General features: G+C 40.8%; 1 protein-coding gene across 11 annotated transcripts in view; it reads right to left on the bottom strand.

Moving 5' to 3' along the window:
- Nucleotides 1-3,433: 3,433 nt before the first annotated feature.
- The window catches only part of LOC307015991 (uncharacterized protein), a 50,818-nt gene continuing 36,519 nt past the window's right edge, over nt 3,434-17,732 (bottom strand). Inside the window, exons 1-7 of one of the 11 annotated variants that reach the window (XM_079645029.1) lie at nt 14,589-14,714; nt 12,193-12,332; nt 7,195-7,232; nt 6,300-7,007; nt 6,067-6,155; nt 4,713-4,884; nt 3,434-3,912 (exon numbers count right to left, since the gene is read on the bottom strand). In XM_079645029.1, coding sequence (XP_079501155.1) covers nt 3,754-3,912; nt 4,713-4,884; nt 6,067-6,155; nt 6,300-7,007; nt 7,195-7,227 — 1,161 coding nt within the window. In that variant the 5' untranslated portion in view covers nt 7,228-7,232; nt 12,193-12,332; nt 14,589-14,714 and the 3' untranslated portion in view covers nt 3,434-3,753. The other 10 variants (XM_079645025.1, XM_079645031.1, XM_079645026.1 and 7 more) reach the window with 10 other exon arrangements.

Raw genomic sequence — 17,732 nt, 5'->3', positions numbered from 1 at the left:
AGTATTATTAAAACCATGTAGCCTACTACATCATCACCTTGGTCCCATCATATACGCTGGGAAGAGAATATTTACTGCTCTTGAAAACTGGTATCACATCATCATGTGAGGTTGACTTTGTGACCTGGAGAACATTTCAGCTGCAACATCAGCTCGTTGATAATAAGCTTGGGATATGAGATATTTTTGTAGCCATTCGTGGTGAAGGCATCTGTGCTATTGTATGCATTATTTTTGACCCAACATTTGTACAGGCATGTCAGAATATGGTACTATTTTCACATGAATATTCTAGCCATTGTCTATTTTTATACCACAAGCTGCAAAATGACCGCCTTACCCCACTGTACAGGCGGGTAGTTGTTTAGATATACCTGGCACCTGCGGGCCGCAGAGGGGCGGCGTAGTTTCGGGCGACGAAGACTGCTGCTCCGGGGCCGGCGAGTCAGGCGGGAGTAAGCTAGTGTCCACAACGGAGGGTAGCGTGATGTCCGCATCTGACCTGTCGCTACTGTCTGCAGTAGATGCAGTGTTGCTGGCGTTTAGTGATGGTTGCTTTAACCATTTTCGTATAAATGATTATCCACAGATCAGATGTGTGTCACTGCTGTGGAAGCACTTTGGAAATGATGCACGCGCAGCGGAGCAGGTCACGCGCACCTGACACAATTTGTTGTTAGTATTTTTCGCTACGTTCTCTTTTTTGAATGGTTGCATTGCATAACGTTCAACTTCCCCGAAGATCTCAACGCGAAGCCTGAAGGGTAAACACCAGGTTTACTAATCTACCCGCACAATTTGTCCGGTGTCGCAATGTCTCGCTTCTTAAAAAACAAAACACCATTTAATTTCGGGTTAAAATGTGTTGTAACTGCGTTACTGAGCATTGTAACGGGTAATATATTACCCACATTTCATTAGTAATGCGTTACATTACTTCGTTACAGCAAAAAGTAATATATTACGGTAACTCCGTTACTTTTGTAACGCGTTACACCCAACACTGGTAATGAATCATATTTGTTACAAAGGGAGACACAAAAGGACAAATAAGATAGAGTAACATGGAAAGCACAGGTAGTTTATGGATGTTAAATGCATTTGGGCCACATAATTCATCGGGGCTTTTTAAATTATTCTTTTTTAAATCGTTATGTATTGGTACCGGAATAAAAAGTCCCATTAGCACCCCCTAGAGGCTGCACGGTTCAATATTTCATGCCAAAACAAACAAACATTAAACAAACAATAACCAACAATTAACTAATTAGGCACTAATAATGAAATATAACATTTGTTTTAGGGTGGCGAGTAACAATCAAATCAAAAATATTAAAGTGCACCTATCATGCTATTTTTAGGTAATAGCATAGGTCTCAGATATATAAAAATATATAAAAAAACATGTCTACAGTATGAAGTGTTTTGCTCAAAATACCAAACAGATCACCCATTCTAGCCATGCCTCATATCCCTCTATTTCATTTCCTGTTTCAAAAGTGTTGATATGGGGTATAAAGCTTTTTAAAAAAAAAAGAATTGATAAATAAAAAAGGAGGGGGCTGAGCTCATGCGGGACCCGGCAGCTACTGTCTTAACTAAATACTGCGGTGATGAAAAGCCATATAATGGATTATCAAGGATTATTTCTGAAACAGTATGGAACTCAAAGGCTTTCTCTCTTGCCGGTTATACCACAAGGTGAGTTTCTTCACACACATGCTCTCCAGTACAGGTTAGCTCTGAGTGTTAGCGATGCTAATGTAAACACCGACCATATTACGTCCAAAACAGTCGGGCATTGTTTCTGATAGCAACTTTCTGATAGTGCCGTGGGTCCACATTTCCAATATTACATCATATCGGATGCAAATCTGGATCAGCTCCGTTGTAGCCCCGTTTTTAGAGATTTGGGTACGGAGGAAAAGAGAGGGTTTTATTTTCTGACGCTGCATGAGTTCCCTGACACACCGGGGACATATATTTATTAGGGTGCATTCACACCTAATAGTCCGTTTTCTAAAGACAACAGTTTGTTACATTGTTTCATTTTTCAGAAGGTTCGGTTTGCGTTCACACGGGCAAAACTCAAACGGACTATAAACTTTAAACACAAGTCATGTGCTCGGAAATGCTGTTCAACCATTGGTCAGACATTAAGGGGGTAAAAACGCAAATCCCGGCAATTTCTACCGGAGCCTCCGCCATGGAGCATCGGCACTTTCGGCAGGTTATTCTCATGCTGCTGTTAATCTGGAGATCAACAGACACTAGCGGCCCGCTATAATCAGACAACGTCCGTTAAAAAACATATAATGAGAGACGTTCTGCAGTAAGGAGGGGCGTTTCACCGACTACAGGTGTTCTTACTTTTATGTAGTTGACGGAGAATTTTTACTTTACACGACACTGTTCAACACTTCATTCTGCTTCACTCTTTCACTAAACAACCGCAGATGTCTTAAAAGACTCTTTCGCTCAAGATTTTGAAGATATCCGCGTTCTTGTGACACGTAAATACTACGCTTCCTATGTTTTGGTGCGGACTGCGTTCACACCAGCAATGAACCGCTCCAGAGTTCGCAAGCAAGCGCTCCGAGACCACCTATTCTAGCGGACCAGAGTCCGGTTGTTTAGTTCACTTAAGAGGTCTCGGGCTGTGTTCACACCGACCCAAATGAACCGCACCAAGCGGCTAAACCATAGACTGTATATATAAGGGCTAAACGCACCAGGGTTCGATTCAACCGGACTATACAAGGCAGGTGTGAATGCACCCTAAAAAACATCAAAAAGTGCATTTTGCATGATAGGTCCCCTTTAAAGTTCCAGGTTGTTCTCAGAAATGTTCATGGAATAATTGAATTAGGAGATATGGTTTCATGCCTGCAACATTCATATTAAGGCTAACGGAGTACACAAGTTCATAAAGTTTCCAAAATATAAAGGGTTCATCCTCTGGGGAACAGGAACATGGTCCTTTCTTTACTCTTTTACTAAAAGCTTTGAACAATTTGATACTTGGCTGGAAGTAAATCCGGCCAGCTATAGAGACATTTTGGGAGATAGTTGTGATGGATGATGTTTAAGTAGGAGGTTACTGGAAGATAAGGTGTGAGGAGTGAGATGGTTATATATTAAGGAATAAGGTAAGTGTTAGATGAAACACCTGGGAAGATATTTTGTAAGGTTGAGTAAATCATTTGCTATCGGTGTCTCCCTAAGATCAGGGTACTTTAGCCATAATTCATTCCTTTATATATACCATGAGTAGTCTATGATAAGTCTGACAGTTTTGCAAGTGTTATTATGGCTGATTTTAATGTTGGCCTAATAAATACAGTTCTCTGAAAGAGGTTTTTTCATCAAACCTTTGGACTGTTCTTCTTTATCCTCTCGTCAAAAATGAACAATGAAAACACTGAACTAGACTTCGTAATGATAATTTTATATCTAAATATTAACACAGATCATTTATATTAAAACATATATTACTCAGTTAGTAGAAATATAATTTTATAAAAGTATTGTAAACAATAAAACAGTTTCATTTACAAAGAGAAAAAGTAAGCTTTGTGTATCAAATGGTTATCTTTTAAGAAAGTAGCATCAAAAACTCATGTCATTATTAATAAAACACAATATAATCAAACACTTATTTCAAGCTTAATGATACACAAATGATTTAGCTCCAAGATGTAGATAAAGATGAAGCCTACACACCACACATGTTGAGTAATAGTGCGCTGCCTCCTATGGAAGCGTCTCCACGTTGACGTAGGTGAGGACCACATCGTGCAGGATGTTGATCCTGTTGATCTGGTTGAGTTCGAGGACTCTGTGTCGAAACTCAAACAGAGGGATGTTGTTCACCGCAACCTTGAACGCCTCGGGGGTGCACAGGATCTTCATCTGGAACAGGGCACAACAAGAGATGTCTACTCCATAAAGTGGATTACATGTGGTGCACATTTAGAAAAAAGTCTATTTAATCATGGTAAACCTTAACTTGAGCCACCTGAAAAAATATGTTGGGATGAATTAATGTGCAAAATGTAAATGTTCTAATTGAAAAATGCAAACTGACTATAGTTGTGATTGCTGTGAGTACACATTGCCCGTAATGCATAACTGTTATTGATGTTATAGAGCGACATGAGACCCACACTGACCTCCAGGAGTCTTCCGGTCCCTTATCTAGGAATTGCTTGGACACATGTCTTTCCAACCCTTTCCATCTTTTCCAAACGTTAGCCTGATGTTAACCATGAGAAAGTGACCTAGAGTCAGTTACCATGTGTAGCATTTTGGAACATCAACATGTCATTGTAAAAGTCTTACCACAAACAAATGGTTAAAAGGATTAGTAATCTTTTATGATAAATAGCAGCACGCTGACAGTTCACTTTCCTCAAACCAATGTGGGGATGATCTATTCACGTTAACATGCTACACATAGCAGCTTTAAAGGGACAGTTCACCCCAAAATCTAGTGTTTTTTTTATCAATGAAGATTGTTTTGATGTGAGTTTTGCAGGTATTGATGGTAAAGATGTCTGCTTTTCCTCGGATATTTTAACCAGTAGGATTTCCGCTTGTGATATAGCACCACAGGTAAGAGAAAAATATAACTTTTTTTTTGGTGAAACTGTCTCTTTAAGCACAACTTTTCAAATCTACTTCCTGGTCTCAGTCCTCTTTGTAACACTCACCTCGAATGGGCTCCCCAAAGCGAAGGGAAAGGGCCCCTTCAGCTCCCTCTCCTCGGGGCCCCAGCGCTCACCCAGTTTGTGGTTACGGACCAACACCTGTTTGCCCCCCTCACTGAAGCGGGGGTTGATGTGGAAGGCAATGTGGTTGCCCTTCAGAAAGTTCACTGTGAACCTGTAGTAGAGCAGAGTCATTGATAGTGTATCGTTTGTATGTCATTCACTAACTGGTCAGATCTGTATATTTTGTAAGGATTGTTTTTTTTCGGTCAATTCAGGCTATTTCGATTCCATAAAGCCTAGTCTAAAGCCTCTTACACACCAAACTGACACCAAAGAACACGTCCCGACGGAACGTCGCCTCACGTCTACTGCGTCTTGGCAGGGCCGTCCCTGGCCAACTTGAGGCCCCACACAAAGTTAGATGATGAGGCCCTCTGTTTCACGGTACCGCGCTACACTAATTGCACCGCATTTGCGGCTCAGTTGCGGCTCCCTCCACGAGGTGAGGCCCCACACAGTCTGCGTGATCTTCCTTTAGGGAGGGACGGCCCTGCGTCTTGGCCATGTTTCGCACTGGAACACATCGCAAAGACTTCAGCCGACGGCCAAGTAGCATGTACGAACTGCGCATGTGTGAGTGGCAATAACTCTTCTTACCAGCAGCTGGCGGTAGTGTGTATTCATCATTCAAAAGAGGCAACCGGAAGACAGACTGCGTAATAACCGAGAGAAGAAGAACAGACTGCGATATAAACAAACAACAAATAGCGTGTGCGTTCCATTTTCACTCTACAGCGAGAAGCTCATGGGGCTTTCCCGAACCTGTGTCGAGAGCTGGAGTTCAATGAAATCTCAGATTTGCCTTCTTAATAGTTTGTTTGGGTCACTCACTTCCGTTTCGCTTCTCATGCACTGATTCGCTAAGCTGAACAGCCAATCAGAGTGATTTCTTTGGCCAACAGCCTACCAATTCAACATGTCGAATTGGCGGGGGAAGGTGTCGGCACGGCCGAAAAGACACAACGGTGCAGTCACACCAATCTGAGTAGGGCGACACGACGCTCATCGACGGCCCGACATCTATCGACATCTATCGATGCCAAAAATCGGCTTGGTGTGTAAGGAGCTTAACAGTTCTTCAATCAGACTAATATACAGAATACACCCACAATCTGCAATTAGGTGTTTGGTATCTTTTTTTTATAACTTTGTCTTTTTTTTCATTAAAAGAGTCATGCTGAAGTTTGTGAAAATACCTATTCACTTAAAGTGTCTCGAGAGAGAATCTGCAAATATATTTGTACACGAAGAACAATGGTTTAAAAGTCAGTAAAGCACTTTTGAGTAAGCTTACATTTTAGCATCAGGTTTGACATGGCCCAAGATGGTCATCATCATCTTGTCATAGACTCCTCTGGCCAGGTTCAAGTTGAATGGCACGCTCTGGAACAGCAAGGAGGGAGAATAACAGCAAAACAACCGGAATTAGGAGGCAGCCAGGGATCACTGTATCTACAGTATTAATTACTAAGTATTTCCTGTACATTATCAGGGGAAATTGAAAGTCAGATTGTTAATTTGGCTCACCAGAGGTCCAGAAGTGGGTGGAAGCCATTGTGGAGGCATGTTGGATGGAGTCTGTCCAGGCCATCCTGACTGTCCCGGGTTATAGGGCCAGCCAGGGTGGGCAGGCCATCTCGGAATAATTGGTCGGAGGCTGGGAGCAGAAGCAGGTGCTGGTGCTAGGACTGGGACCGGAACCGAAGCTGGAACAGGAACTGGAACTTGAGCAGGTACTTGAGCTTGAATTGGAGCTGGTGGTTGAGGAGGCTGATACTGGGTTGGCTGGTATTGGGGTGGCTGGTTCTGGGCAGGCTGGTACTGGGCAGGCTGGTACTGGGCAGGCTGGTACTGGGCAGGCTGGTACTGGGGAGGCTGGTACTGGGGAGGCTGGTTCTGGGGAAGCTGGTATTGGGGTGTCTGGTACTGGCAAGGGTTGCAGGGCTGCCCTTGCCCTGGAGCTGGGACGATGGATGTTGTAGCTGCAGGGGCTGGTGTCATGACTTGACCAGGAAACACATTTTGTGCAGGGACAGAGACCGGATCTTGTTGTGTCCCATTCCAGCAGGGAGTGTTGGGCTGGCCAGTCCAGCAGGGCGCAGGTTGGGGGGGCTGGGGGGGCTGTCCTGTATACCCAGGGAACCCGGCTCCAGACTGGGGAAGGCTCGGCCAGAGACTGTTAACCTGCGGGGAAGAACCAGAGGAGGGGCAGCTGCTACATAGAGCGTCAGAATGCTGAGAGGGGGGAGGAGAGGGGGGAGAGGGGTCAGGGTCAGGGGCCAGGATGGAGATACGAGGAAGAAACAGGGTGGAAAGGATGGAGGACAACACCTTGCAGTTGCAAACATGGCCGTTTGACACAAGCAAAGATTGAAGCATTTAAAAATGAAAAAAAAGCTTCAATAACTTCTGTAAATCTTACCAGTGTAGAATTTGATGAGGTACTTACATCCATGCTGCCTGCCAAAAGAAGTTCAAACAAATGCACTTTTATTTTATTTAAGTCAAGTCTCAGAGGACTTACCAAACACAGACAATTAAGAGAAAACACAATAGATCTGTAATCAAAAATGGAAATAAAATGCTATGTAAACTCACAGCCAACCAAACTAGAATAAAAAGTAAATGATTTATTTTTTCTTTTCAAGTTTAAGATCATGCGCTGCAGTCATTTCATTTCATTTCAAACCTTTATTTAGACAGATTAGTCCCTTGAGATCATCGATCTCATTTACAAGGGAGACCTGCATCATTTAGTTCCACATGAAACATAAAAACAACATACAAACAACAGAGGATATCATATTTACATATTCAACATTTACAAATACCCAGAGTGTCAGAAAGCATTTCATTTAGACATGCCTTAAATACATTCAAAGAAATAAAAATGCTCAATTTCAATTTTGCCTGTAGACTGTTCCAAGCAAGTGGAGCTGCGCACATAAAAGCTGTCTTACCTAAGACAGTCCTTACTCTTGGCACATCTAACAAGACTATATCCTGTGATCGCAGACAATAGCTGCTTGCAACTTTCTGCTTTATCAATGAACAGATATAATACGGGAGTTTGCCCAACATAGCTTTATAGATAAAAGTGTACCAGTGACTGAGCCTCCGTACAGTGAGTGATGGTAAACCTGCCTTGGTATACAATGTACAGTGATGAGTAAGTGCTTTACAGTTAGTGACAAATCTCAGAGCACTATGATACGCAGCATCTAGTTTGCTTAGGTAGTTGGCAGGTGCATTCATATACAGCAGATCACCATAGTCCAGCACAGGTAAAAAGGTCACAGTGACTAGCCTTTTCCTGGCCTCAAGCGAGAAACAGGACTTATTCCTGAAAAAGAAACCTAGCCTAACCCTCAGTTTTTTAAGCAGGTTATTGACATGAAGTTTAAAAGAGAGACAGTCATCAAGCAAGATACCAAGGTATTTGTAACAGGCAACAACTTCAAGTTTTGTTCCTTGCGTTGATACAATATCTAAAACAGGCTCTGGTGACTTTTTAGCTTTTGAAAAGAGCATTATCTTGGTTTTATCCACATTTAAAAGAAGCTTTAGTTCAGAGAGCTGAGTCTGAATAATGTTAAAAACAGCCTGTAATTTAACAACCGCCTCCTGAATGGAGGGACCTGCACAATACATCACGGTATCGTCCGCATAAAAATGTAAAGTAGCTTCATCCACATTTTCACCTAAACTGTTGATATATATGGAGAATAAAAGTGGACCTAAAACAGAACCTTGAGGAACACCATTAGCAATGTTTAACCACTCAGAAGACAGCCCATCAAAGTGAACACATTGGGACCTTTCAGAGAGGTAGTTCACAAACCACCCCACTGCATGGCTGGATATGCCAGTACTGAGTAGCCTCTGTTTTAAGACACGATGATCAACGGTGTCAAACGCTTTGGAAAGGTCAATAAACAGAGCTGCACAACTCTGTTTATTATCTAGCATACTAGTAATATCATTTACCACTTTCATTGTTGCAGTGATGGTGCTATGTTTCTTCCTGAAGCCTGACTGATGTTTAGACAGGATATCATTTATACATAAAAACTCCTTTACTTGTTCACTCACAAGTCGTTCGAGCACCTTAGCCAAAACTGACAATTTAGAGATTGGCCTATAGTTATTTAAAATAGTTGCCTCCCCTCCTTTCAGTAGAGGCAGGACATAAGCAGACTTCCATACTCTAGGAATTGTATTTGTGCTGAGGGAGAGGTTAAAAAGAGAAGTAAGAGGTGGAGCAATAAAATCTGCAGCTATCTTTAAAAAGAAAGGTTCTACGTTGTCCGGGCCAGCCGGTTTCTTAGGATCTAACTTGGATAAAGCTTCATGGACAATACCAACAGTTAAAGGAGTAAAACTGAAAGGGTTTTCCAGACCACATTGTTCAGAGTCAAGGACTGGAGCGTTCACAGAAGCAGAAGCACAGTCAGTGACAGAATCAAACAGAGAGCCACAAGAGACAAAATGCTTATTAAAGCAATTTAGCATGGTGGCCCTGTCTGATATAATGCCAGATGCTGTGGTGAGGTACGGAGGTAGCTCATTTGGGATATCACCAGTGGAAATCGATTTTATGGCTTTCCAAAATTTACTAGGATTATTCAGGTTCTCTGTGGTAACTGACAAATAGTACTTTGACTTAGCACTTTTGACATTTGAAGTAAAGCTATTCCTTAGCTGCCTAAAGCGTAGCCATTCTACCTCTGAGCCTGATTTCCTAGCCTTTGCCCAGGCATTGTTTCTCTCATGAAGGAGACTGGACATTTCAGCAGAAAACCAGGGATTGTTTCGTCCCTTCACTCTAAATTTACGCAGAGGTGCATGTTTATCTATAATTTTTATAAAACCAAGATAAAAATAAGACCATGCAGTTTCTACATCAGCACACAGATCGATTTTTCCCCAATCAAAATCAAACAGATCATGTAAAAAACCCTGCTCCACTAAGTGTTTTTTATCTCTCTTTGTGATGATGCGTGGTTTAACTTTTTGGACCTTAGTGTCCCTAATTGTGGCTACAACACAGTGGTCACTCACATCATTAGCAAATACTCCCACAGATGAGTATTTATATGGAACATTTGTTAAAATTAGATCAATTAAGGAGGATTTATTTGGGGACTTAATATTTGGGCGAGTAGGACTGTCTATAATCTGAGTAATGTTCAAAGAGGTACACAGGTTTTTAAAATCCTCTGACACAGAAGTTAACCAATCCCAATTAAAATCACCAAGCAGCACTATTTCCTTGTAGGAAAGTTGAGATAACAGTTTTGCCAATGAAGATAAGGAGTCCTTGACAGCCGAGGGGGCCCTGTAGCAACCCACCACCATGACCTGTTGACCCTTTGTTACTTCGACATTCACAGCTAAAAATTCTAGTTGTTTACTAACAGATTTGGAAACCATTTTTGTTACACAAAACTTATTTTTGACATAAATGGCAACGCCACCACCTTTTTTAGGACGGTCAGTGCGATATACATTGTAACCATTCATGTAAATGTCAGAGGCCAAGATCGATTTGTCTAGCCACGTTTCTGATAAGACAATGACATCAGCATCAGTTGAACTCGCCCAAATACGGACAAAATCTAATTTAGGTAACAGACTGCGCACATTTAAATGAATTAAACCTAACCCCGATCTAGAACTAAAATCAGCAGGAGTAGCTATTTGACTAAAACTACCAGGTGGACCCGGATTTGGCTGTACATTTCCTGATAGTAACAACAATAAAAATACCAAGCACCTTTTCCTCTTAATCAACACACATACATTTTCAGCTGTTCTAGAGTCACCAGCAAACTTCGCAAAAGTGAGATTAGAGTTCAAAAAACAATTCTGAAGGACCATTGTGGCAGGCATGTGAGAAAGACAGACATTTGACGAAATGAATGTCCGCAACAGTGCAACTAGCAATTGTTTGTGCAACCCATCCGAACCTGTACAGGGGATGTCCACTGCGGGCGGCAGAACGGACCCGCATCCAGCAGAATTGTCAGGATGACTAGCGAACTTCTCCTTGTCCAGCACAGTCAAAAAAAGGCACAGCAGAAACACGACATTTGCCATTTTCCCAGTCCAGCTCAACAGCATCCACGATGTTCCCGAAGCAAAACCACGTCAGGACAGCAGCAAGGAAATAGGCAATCAGCAGTGTGGCAACACTCCGGTTTCTCCGCGGTATCTCCAGACCAGGCCTCCCCCGCACAGTAGCACCCAACAGGTGGGAGTAGGCCTCTAACAGCAGGTGGATAGCGGCCTTCAGCCGTGGGAACCACCACCAGCAGAAGCAGAAATGGGTGGACGGCAGGCCCTCAAACCGCGGCAGATCCTCCACAGATCAATGGCGTTTAAAGATGGAACATAGATGGACATAGATGGAGCCTAAGCCGGAGAGCTAGATCTATGCTAACAGATGCCAGATGCTAACAGGTAGTGGGAGCCTGTAAAAATTGCGACTGCCTCACGCTCTCCCAGTGCAAGTATCTTGAACAGGGGAGTGTGAAGTCACAGTGAAAACTATTTAGCTGTAGAGAGAGGACATATTCTCTAGGTGACCACCAGAGGACTCTACAGCTTTTCAAGATGTCAAAGCATCAACAAATATTGGACTATGAGAGACAATAGGTATACATTGTTAACTGAAACTCAATGGATGCCATGGGATGTGCTTATTGAATGATGACCATAGGAAACATGCAGACACACAACGGCGTATTAATTCAGGGTTATGTCATCACTTAGAGAGAGGAATGTGCAGTAACAATGATCTGATGGTGTCAAGGCCTTACCACTGATATATAGATGTTCATGTGACTGCAAATTCAATGACTGTTATAAACTAAATTCCTGGCCTTTCTACTGCTCAATAATAGTTTTTACCTAAGAAATCAAACTAAATGCAGAAAACATGTTAAATAATAGGCATTTTTACTTCTGATCAAATATTTACTAACAATTTAGAGCAAATCATGTTTTAGTTATACATATATTATTATCAGAATCAGTATAAAATGTGCAAAAATAATAATGAAAAAAAATTAAGATAATTATTTAAAGGTAAGAATTTAAAGTTAAATGTCCAATAAAAGATAAAATAAAAGTATTTATATAAACATGTTAAAGTGAAAATCTACAAATTGTACAACATTAAATAATGTATATATTATATATACATATAAATGATATTCTAATGTATAATAATCATATATATGTAAATATAAATGATATTCTCATATTTAGCCTGGCACTAGACAAGAAGCCAGACTGGCAATGCATTATTTTCCTGAAAAAGAAAATCTAGTATCGAACGCAAACTAAATGTTTCTGATCCATAGAAAAATGAAGCATTTGATATAAGCTCACACGGATAACATTAAGATGAAGTTACCTTTTCTTTATCTTCAGGTGCAGCAGGAGCAGGCCGTGGTGAGGTCGAGGTGAATCAGTTGGTTTGTACCCCAGCACGTCGGAAAAACATTTTTATAGTCAAAACGCCCTTTCACTAGGCCACTCCTCATGTCATGTCCACTGGGAGAAAAAGAATACCACGCTATGAAGAAAATTGGTAATGTAGGCTTTTTTTTCAAAGTTTTAAATAATACAAATGCAATTTGTTTTGTTAATACTATCTCTATTGTCTTTTTCTTGAATTGCTTTGCATTTCCAGACCTCAGTTGTAATTTAGAGTTAGAATGGCTAAATAAAATAAAAATGGCTGAGAGAAAATGCTTAATTGGAAACAATATCAGAACATTTAAATGTATGTGAAACGTTTTATCTCCACCACAACGTGTTTTACTTATGCATCAGCTGCTTGGTTCCTCCTGATATTTAGTCACTGCACGTGAGTAATGGTGTTTATATTTCTGATTGATTACTCCTCTAGACGATTGTTGAATACATTTCTAATGGCAGAGCTGAAGGTCTCACCTCATCTAATGTTAACAATAATTCTTCTGGCATTTTTGACAACTTTAAACGAGAGAGATGTCTAAATCATCCAATAAATCTCTGAGGCAACAGCTTCAACAATGAAAACATATGACGCTCACATTTTGTGGATACACAGTCACACTGGTTCGCCTCACACCTTTATTAGATTAGCAATGAACTGAGCTGAAAAATGTCAGAAATCACAGAACTTCCCAAAATGCTCAGACTTAATCCTCTGAGAATTCAGCGCTTGACATTTAACCAACTGGGTCTTACATTTTAAACTCTATCTGGAGACAGAGAATTAATAGAATATTTTATGTAGTAAACTGTGCATAATTCACTGTTGTTACGATTCGGGAAAAGGTAGGACCCAAATGCAGTTTAAAAAGGGAAGCGGGTTTCAAAATGTAACAAAAAAGCGAGCTTTAATTACAAAAAAGCTGTTGACAATGAAAAGTACTTAAACAAAACCATGAATCCAAAAAGTAGGTAACACGAGGTCATCCAGACAAAACTAACCGTGAAAAACATGAAGGGTGACAGGAAAGACAATGAACCGACAAGGAGCACAGGGGAAGACAAGACTAAATACAAAGAAGGGTAATCACAGGACAAGACACAGCTGGGCAGGGGAGGCAGAAACACAAGGGCAACAGGTGAACACAATCAGACAATCAGACACAGGAGGAAAAAAACAGGAAGGAAGACAAGACACAGGGAGAACAGAATTTCAACATAAAATCATGACAAGACAGAAAACTAAGATTGTGACAGAAAATTAGGATTGTGACAACTGTAGCTCTTGCTGCCAAGCTTAGCCCTTTTGTTTTATGTAAGCCACCTAGGGCAAATGGTAAGCATTTCAGTAATTACAATTTATTTATACCCAGGAAACATTTGAGGGGCAGACCCTCATGGATATCCAAACAACTACAACAATTAAGAAAAGTAAGAAAAAAGTAATCAACAAGAAAAATATTCACCAACAGAAAAGAGGCTGTACTATTAATACAAAATAAAAGCCATTACAATTGCTATCGTGGAAAAATGTTTGATGGATACATAAACTTAATTCCAATGTCAAATAAAATCCAGTCGGGTAAAAAGCCCTAGCATTTGCAATAAGGATATAATTCAATACATAAACGGAAATGCTTAAAAACCCTTAGATGCACGAGTGACTCTTCCATAAGTGGGTCTAAAATGACCCGTATTAGAATAATGTGTTTTTATGCGATTTTTGTCATTTTGGTTAAGAAAAGTCACTTGTATAATATTTAGTATTATATTTTGGTTCCCATTAGAAATATATTATATTGAATGTTTCACAATTTATAATTTTAGACTTTTTTTTTACATTTTGAAAAAAACGTTTTGAACATATTGCCCCAAAGATGTCCGCTATTCTGAGACCCTCACAGTATTCCAGTCCCTTTTCAAAACTCTCTGTGTGGTCTACAGTGAATGTATTCCTGACAGCAACAGGTGATAAGAATCAAAGGTTCCCATAGGATTCCATAGGAAATGCAAGCGGGTCATTTTTGACCCACTTATGGAAGCTTGGGGTAGAATAGCTGGAATATGAAATGATAAAAAAATGTAATTACAAAGAAACTTCAAGAAAACCACCTCACCGGGTCCAAAAAGACCCACTTATGCATCTCAGGGTTAAAATGTAAAATAATGTAATTACAAGTAGAGGTACAAGTAAAAGTTGTGGGTTTAAAGATCCAATTTGTCAACTTTGAGGAACTGCTATGCTTTTTCAGGATGCCACCAACAAGTACAACTTATTTCAGTAAAACAGGCAGCCAGTAGAATATGTATAGTTAAACAACTTTTACATACTCTTACTCACAGTTGACTTCCATTCAATTGAGTCCACCCATTTGTTGCATTAAGTCGAGCTTGGGCCCATTTCATTCCTCACAAAGTGCTCTCTTTGTCCACTGCATTTCTCAGGGCCAGTAGTTATGGACCGTTAGAGTTTATTGATTCCAACAGTACAAGTACACATATAGTATAGTTGTTCGTTTTATTTACCTAAACACTTAAGCAAACAGTACTTTTAATTCCCAAATGGAAAAACATATATTGGATAGTTTTCTGCACACACACACACACACACACACACACACACACACACACACACACACACACACACACACACACACACACACACACACACACACACACACACACACACACACACACACACACACACACACACACACACACACACACACACACACACACACACACACACACACACACACACACACACACACAGAAAGTAATTAATTCTTCATGAGTATATGAGAGCACCCTGCAGTCTGTCCTCAGGAGGCCAGCTGTGTCTCACACATTAGGCAAGTGAAGGGTGCGGCCACATTGGACAATTTAGGAAATCGTAGCTTCTGGCTGTGTGTGTGTGTGTGTGTGTGTGTGTGTGTGTGTGTGTGTGTGTGTGTGTGTGTGTGTGTGTGTGTGTGTGTGTGTGTGTGTGTGTGTGTGTGTGTGTGTGTGTGTGTGTGTGTGTGTGTGTGTGGCTGCACTCAAAATCTGTTAAACTGAGCATCTGCGCTGATTAGATCCTAATGTCTCATTATCTCTATAAGCCGTTAAGAAGCAAATTGTGCCTTTGTTATAAAAAAAAAAGGGATTTCAAGTGTTCCAGAATAATGATAAACAGACAATTGGCTTCTGCACAACAGGGAACGATGTAACAGCAAATAGAGATGTTTTAACAATGTATAGAAAAAGAGATTGGAGCTGTTGAGCTGTTGAAAATAAAAAAATGTTTTAACTGATGAGATAAATCAAATGAGAAGTAGGGATATTTTCTCATAGACTTCTATACATCTGATTTCTGAACCAGTGGAGTTTAAATCATTTTTGCATTGGCTCCAATTTGATCTTTTATACATTATGGAAGATTCGGAGCAACATGTAGGCAATGTATATTGCTTTAAAGGTATAGCTCACATGAAGCTCAGCGCAAGTTCTTTCAGGAAGACTGGGTATATAGCCTACATTCACTCCGTAGCTGCTTATAATCAGCTCATCACGGGCGTTGTCTATAACCTATTACATTCGCCTCATTCTCCAGCAGCCAATCACTGTGCTGCAGCCAAACTTTAAAATGGTTCTCCTCTCTCCTGCAGTCAGCTGTGATTTCAGGTTTTCATGCTGCCGCCCGCCTCCTCCCCATCCACCTCCGTTCATCATATCCAGAGCCAGGAGAGTTAATCCAAAGACCTCATCACACCTCCTCTTCATCCCATCTCCTCATCAAATCCAGATCTTCATCATCACCAGTGTCTAGACCCCGGGGGGTTTCCCTATATGCTCACTGCTGAATTTCCCCCTTTAGATACACGATTTCAGGATCGGGGTCTAATCCCCAAAGACTTAACATTTATCAAATGACATGTGTCAATAAATGTTCTTTAAACAAAATGAAGTCTCTCCTGATTGAAATGCAATATTGCCTTTCGTAGATCTGAACGTAACACTCTATTGGCGAAATGTGTCTTGCTGCTTGCAGGCAGAAATCCAGCTATATCCACCCTGGATATGATAATAAAACAGGTTTTCAAGGACTCTTTAGCAGTGTAAACAGTTATTGTTAAAACTGATGCTCAAACTCAGGCCTTGTGGTTTAAGGGTATGCCACTTACATTTCCTCGATAGCTGTTGTTTTAATACATTACATTCCACATTGGATCCTCCCGCACATTGACATCGCTTTGGACAACCACACATTGTATAGCTTCATTTGAGGACAGTATTGTTTAGCTTGGGCTGCATATTGTCAGAAGAGGTTTGTGCCAAGATATAATCCAGGACATTTGGTCCATGGTTAGTCTCCTGTTTGGCCCGTCAGCCTGTCAAGAGCTGGAACTGGCAACACTTGGTTCCTCAACCCTTCTCAGCACTTAACCCAATATGTTCCTTTTGGATAATGTCGCAATTAAAACACAATATATAACAAATGTAGCAAATCAAGTGTTGATTAAATTGGGGGGAAATTATAAGTGCTTTGTTTGTGTGGATATGTGGCCATGTGGCCATGACATATGCTGATGGGAGAGGGAGTAATGATGTCAGCTCTAAGAGATCTCCTTTTGTGGTTCAACCAATTGGGAGCTGAGGAAAAAGGAGGCAACGGCGAGGCATGCTGCTGTTAGGCAGAAGAGAGCAGTCTGGCGGGAGGAGGATTTTCCAAAGTGACGCCGATGGCATTAGCGTCTGATAATTTCTGGGCCTTGTTCCAACACTCGTAAACTGCCTCCTCCTCCTTTCCCCTCCTCTTCACCACCTCTTCCCCATTAAAGGTCAATTTGAGTACAAAATAGGCGGTACTACAAGGTAACCCCCATGTATAGTCGGCTACAATTTTTGGAGTTTTCTGGACAAAAATAATGGTTTCCATGATTATTTATAACCTGAGGCTGTGCGTCTAAAGATGTTTGTGTGCCTTCAAAGAACAAATTAGATCAAATTAAAGAAAGTGTGTTAAAGTGAGTGAAACTACAGTTGCTATGGGGACAGCAACACGTTTTTGCTGGGTTTATGTTTAAGTGTGTATCTTTGTGATAAGAAAAATCATTATCCTATCTGGACTGCTATGAGATTAATTTAATATCTTAAAGGATTTCATTTTTCACTGTTGGGCTTTATGTTTCAGACACAGCCAGCAGCATCTGCAATTTACATCCAGATGCACTGGAGGAAACTGTGAGCTCCCACAGTCCACCACTAGATGGAGGTGTCAAATTCTCACAAGGGGGTAGCAGTCATGTTGTGAGAGTTGATTTCTCCGTGAAAGGCAACATTACTATAAATCTGTAATCTTTGGATATATCTGGTCAGCTGACTCCTTAGCAAACAGCATAATAAACCATAGTGCATGACATGACCAGGCTAAAAGAAGCATAATGGTCTAATAAAGCCCTGTAACCAATTAAAGTTAAATATTTAAGCAAAATC

Source organism: Notothenia rossii, assembly GCF_949606895.1.
Source record: "Notothenia rossii genome assembly, chromosome: 8".
Taxonomy (NCBI): Eukaryota; Metazoa; Chordata; class Actinopteri; order Perciformes; family Nototheniidae; genus Notothenia; species Notothenia rossii.
This window is presented reverse-complemented; position numbering and strand designations above follow the sequence as displayed.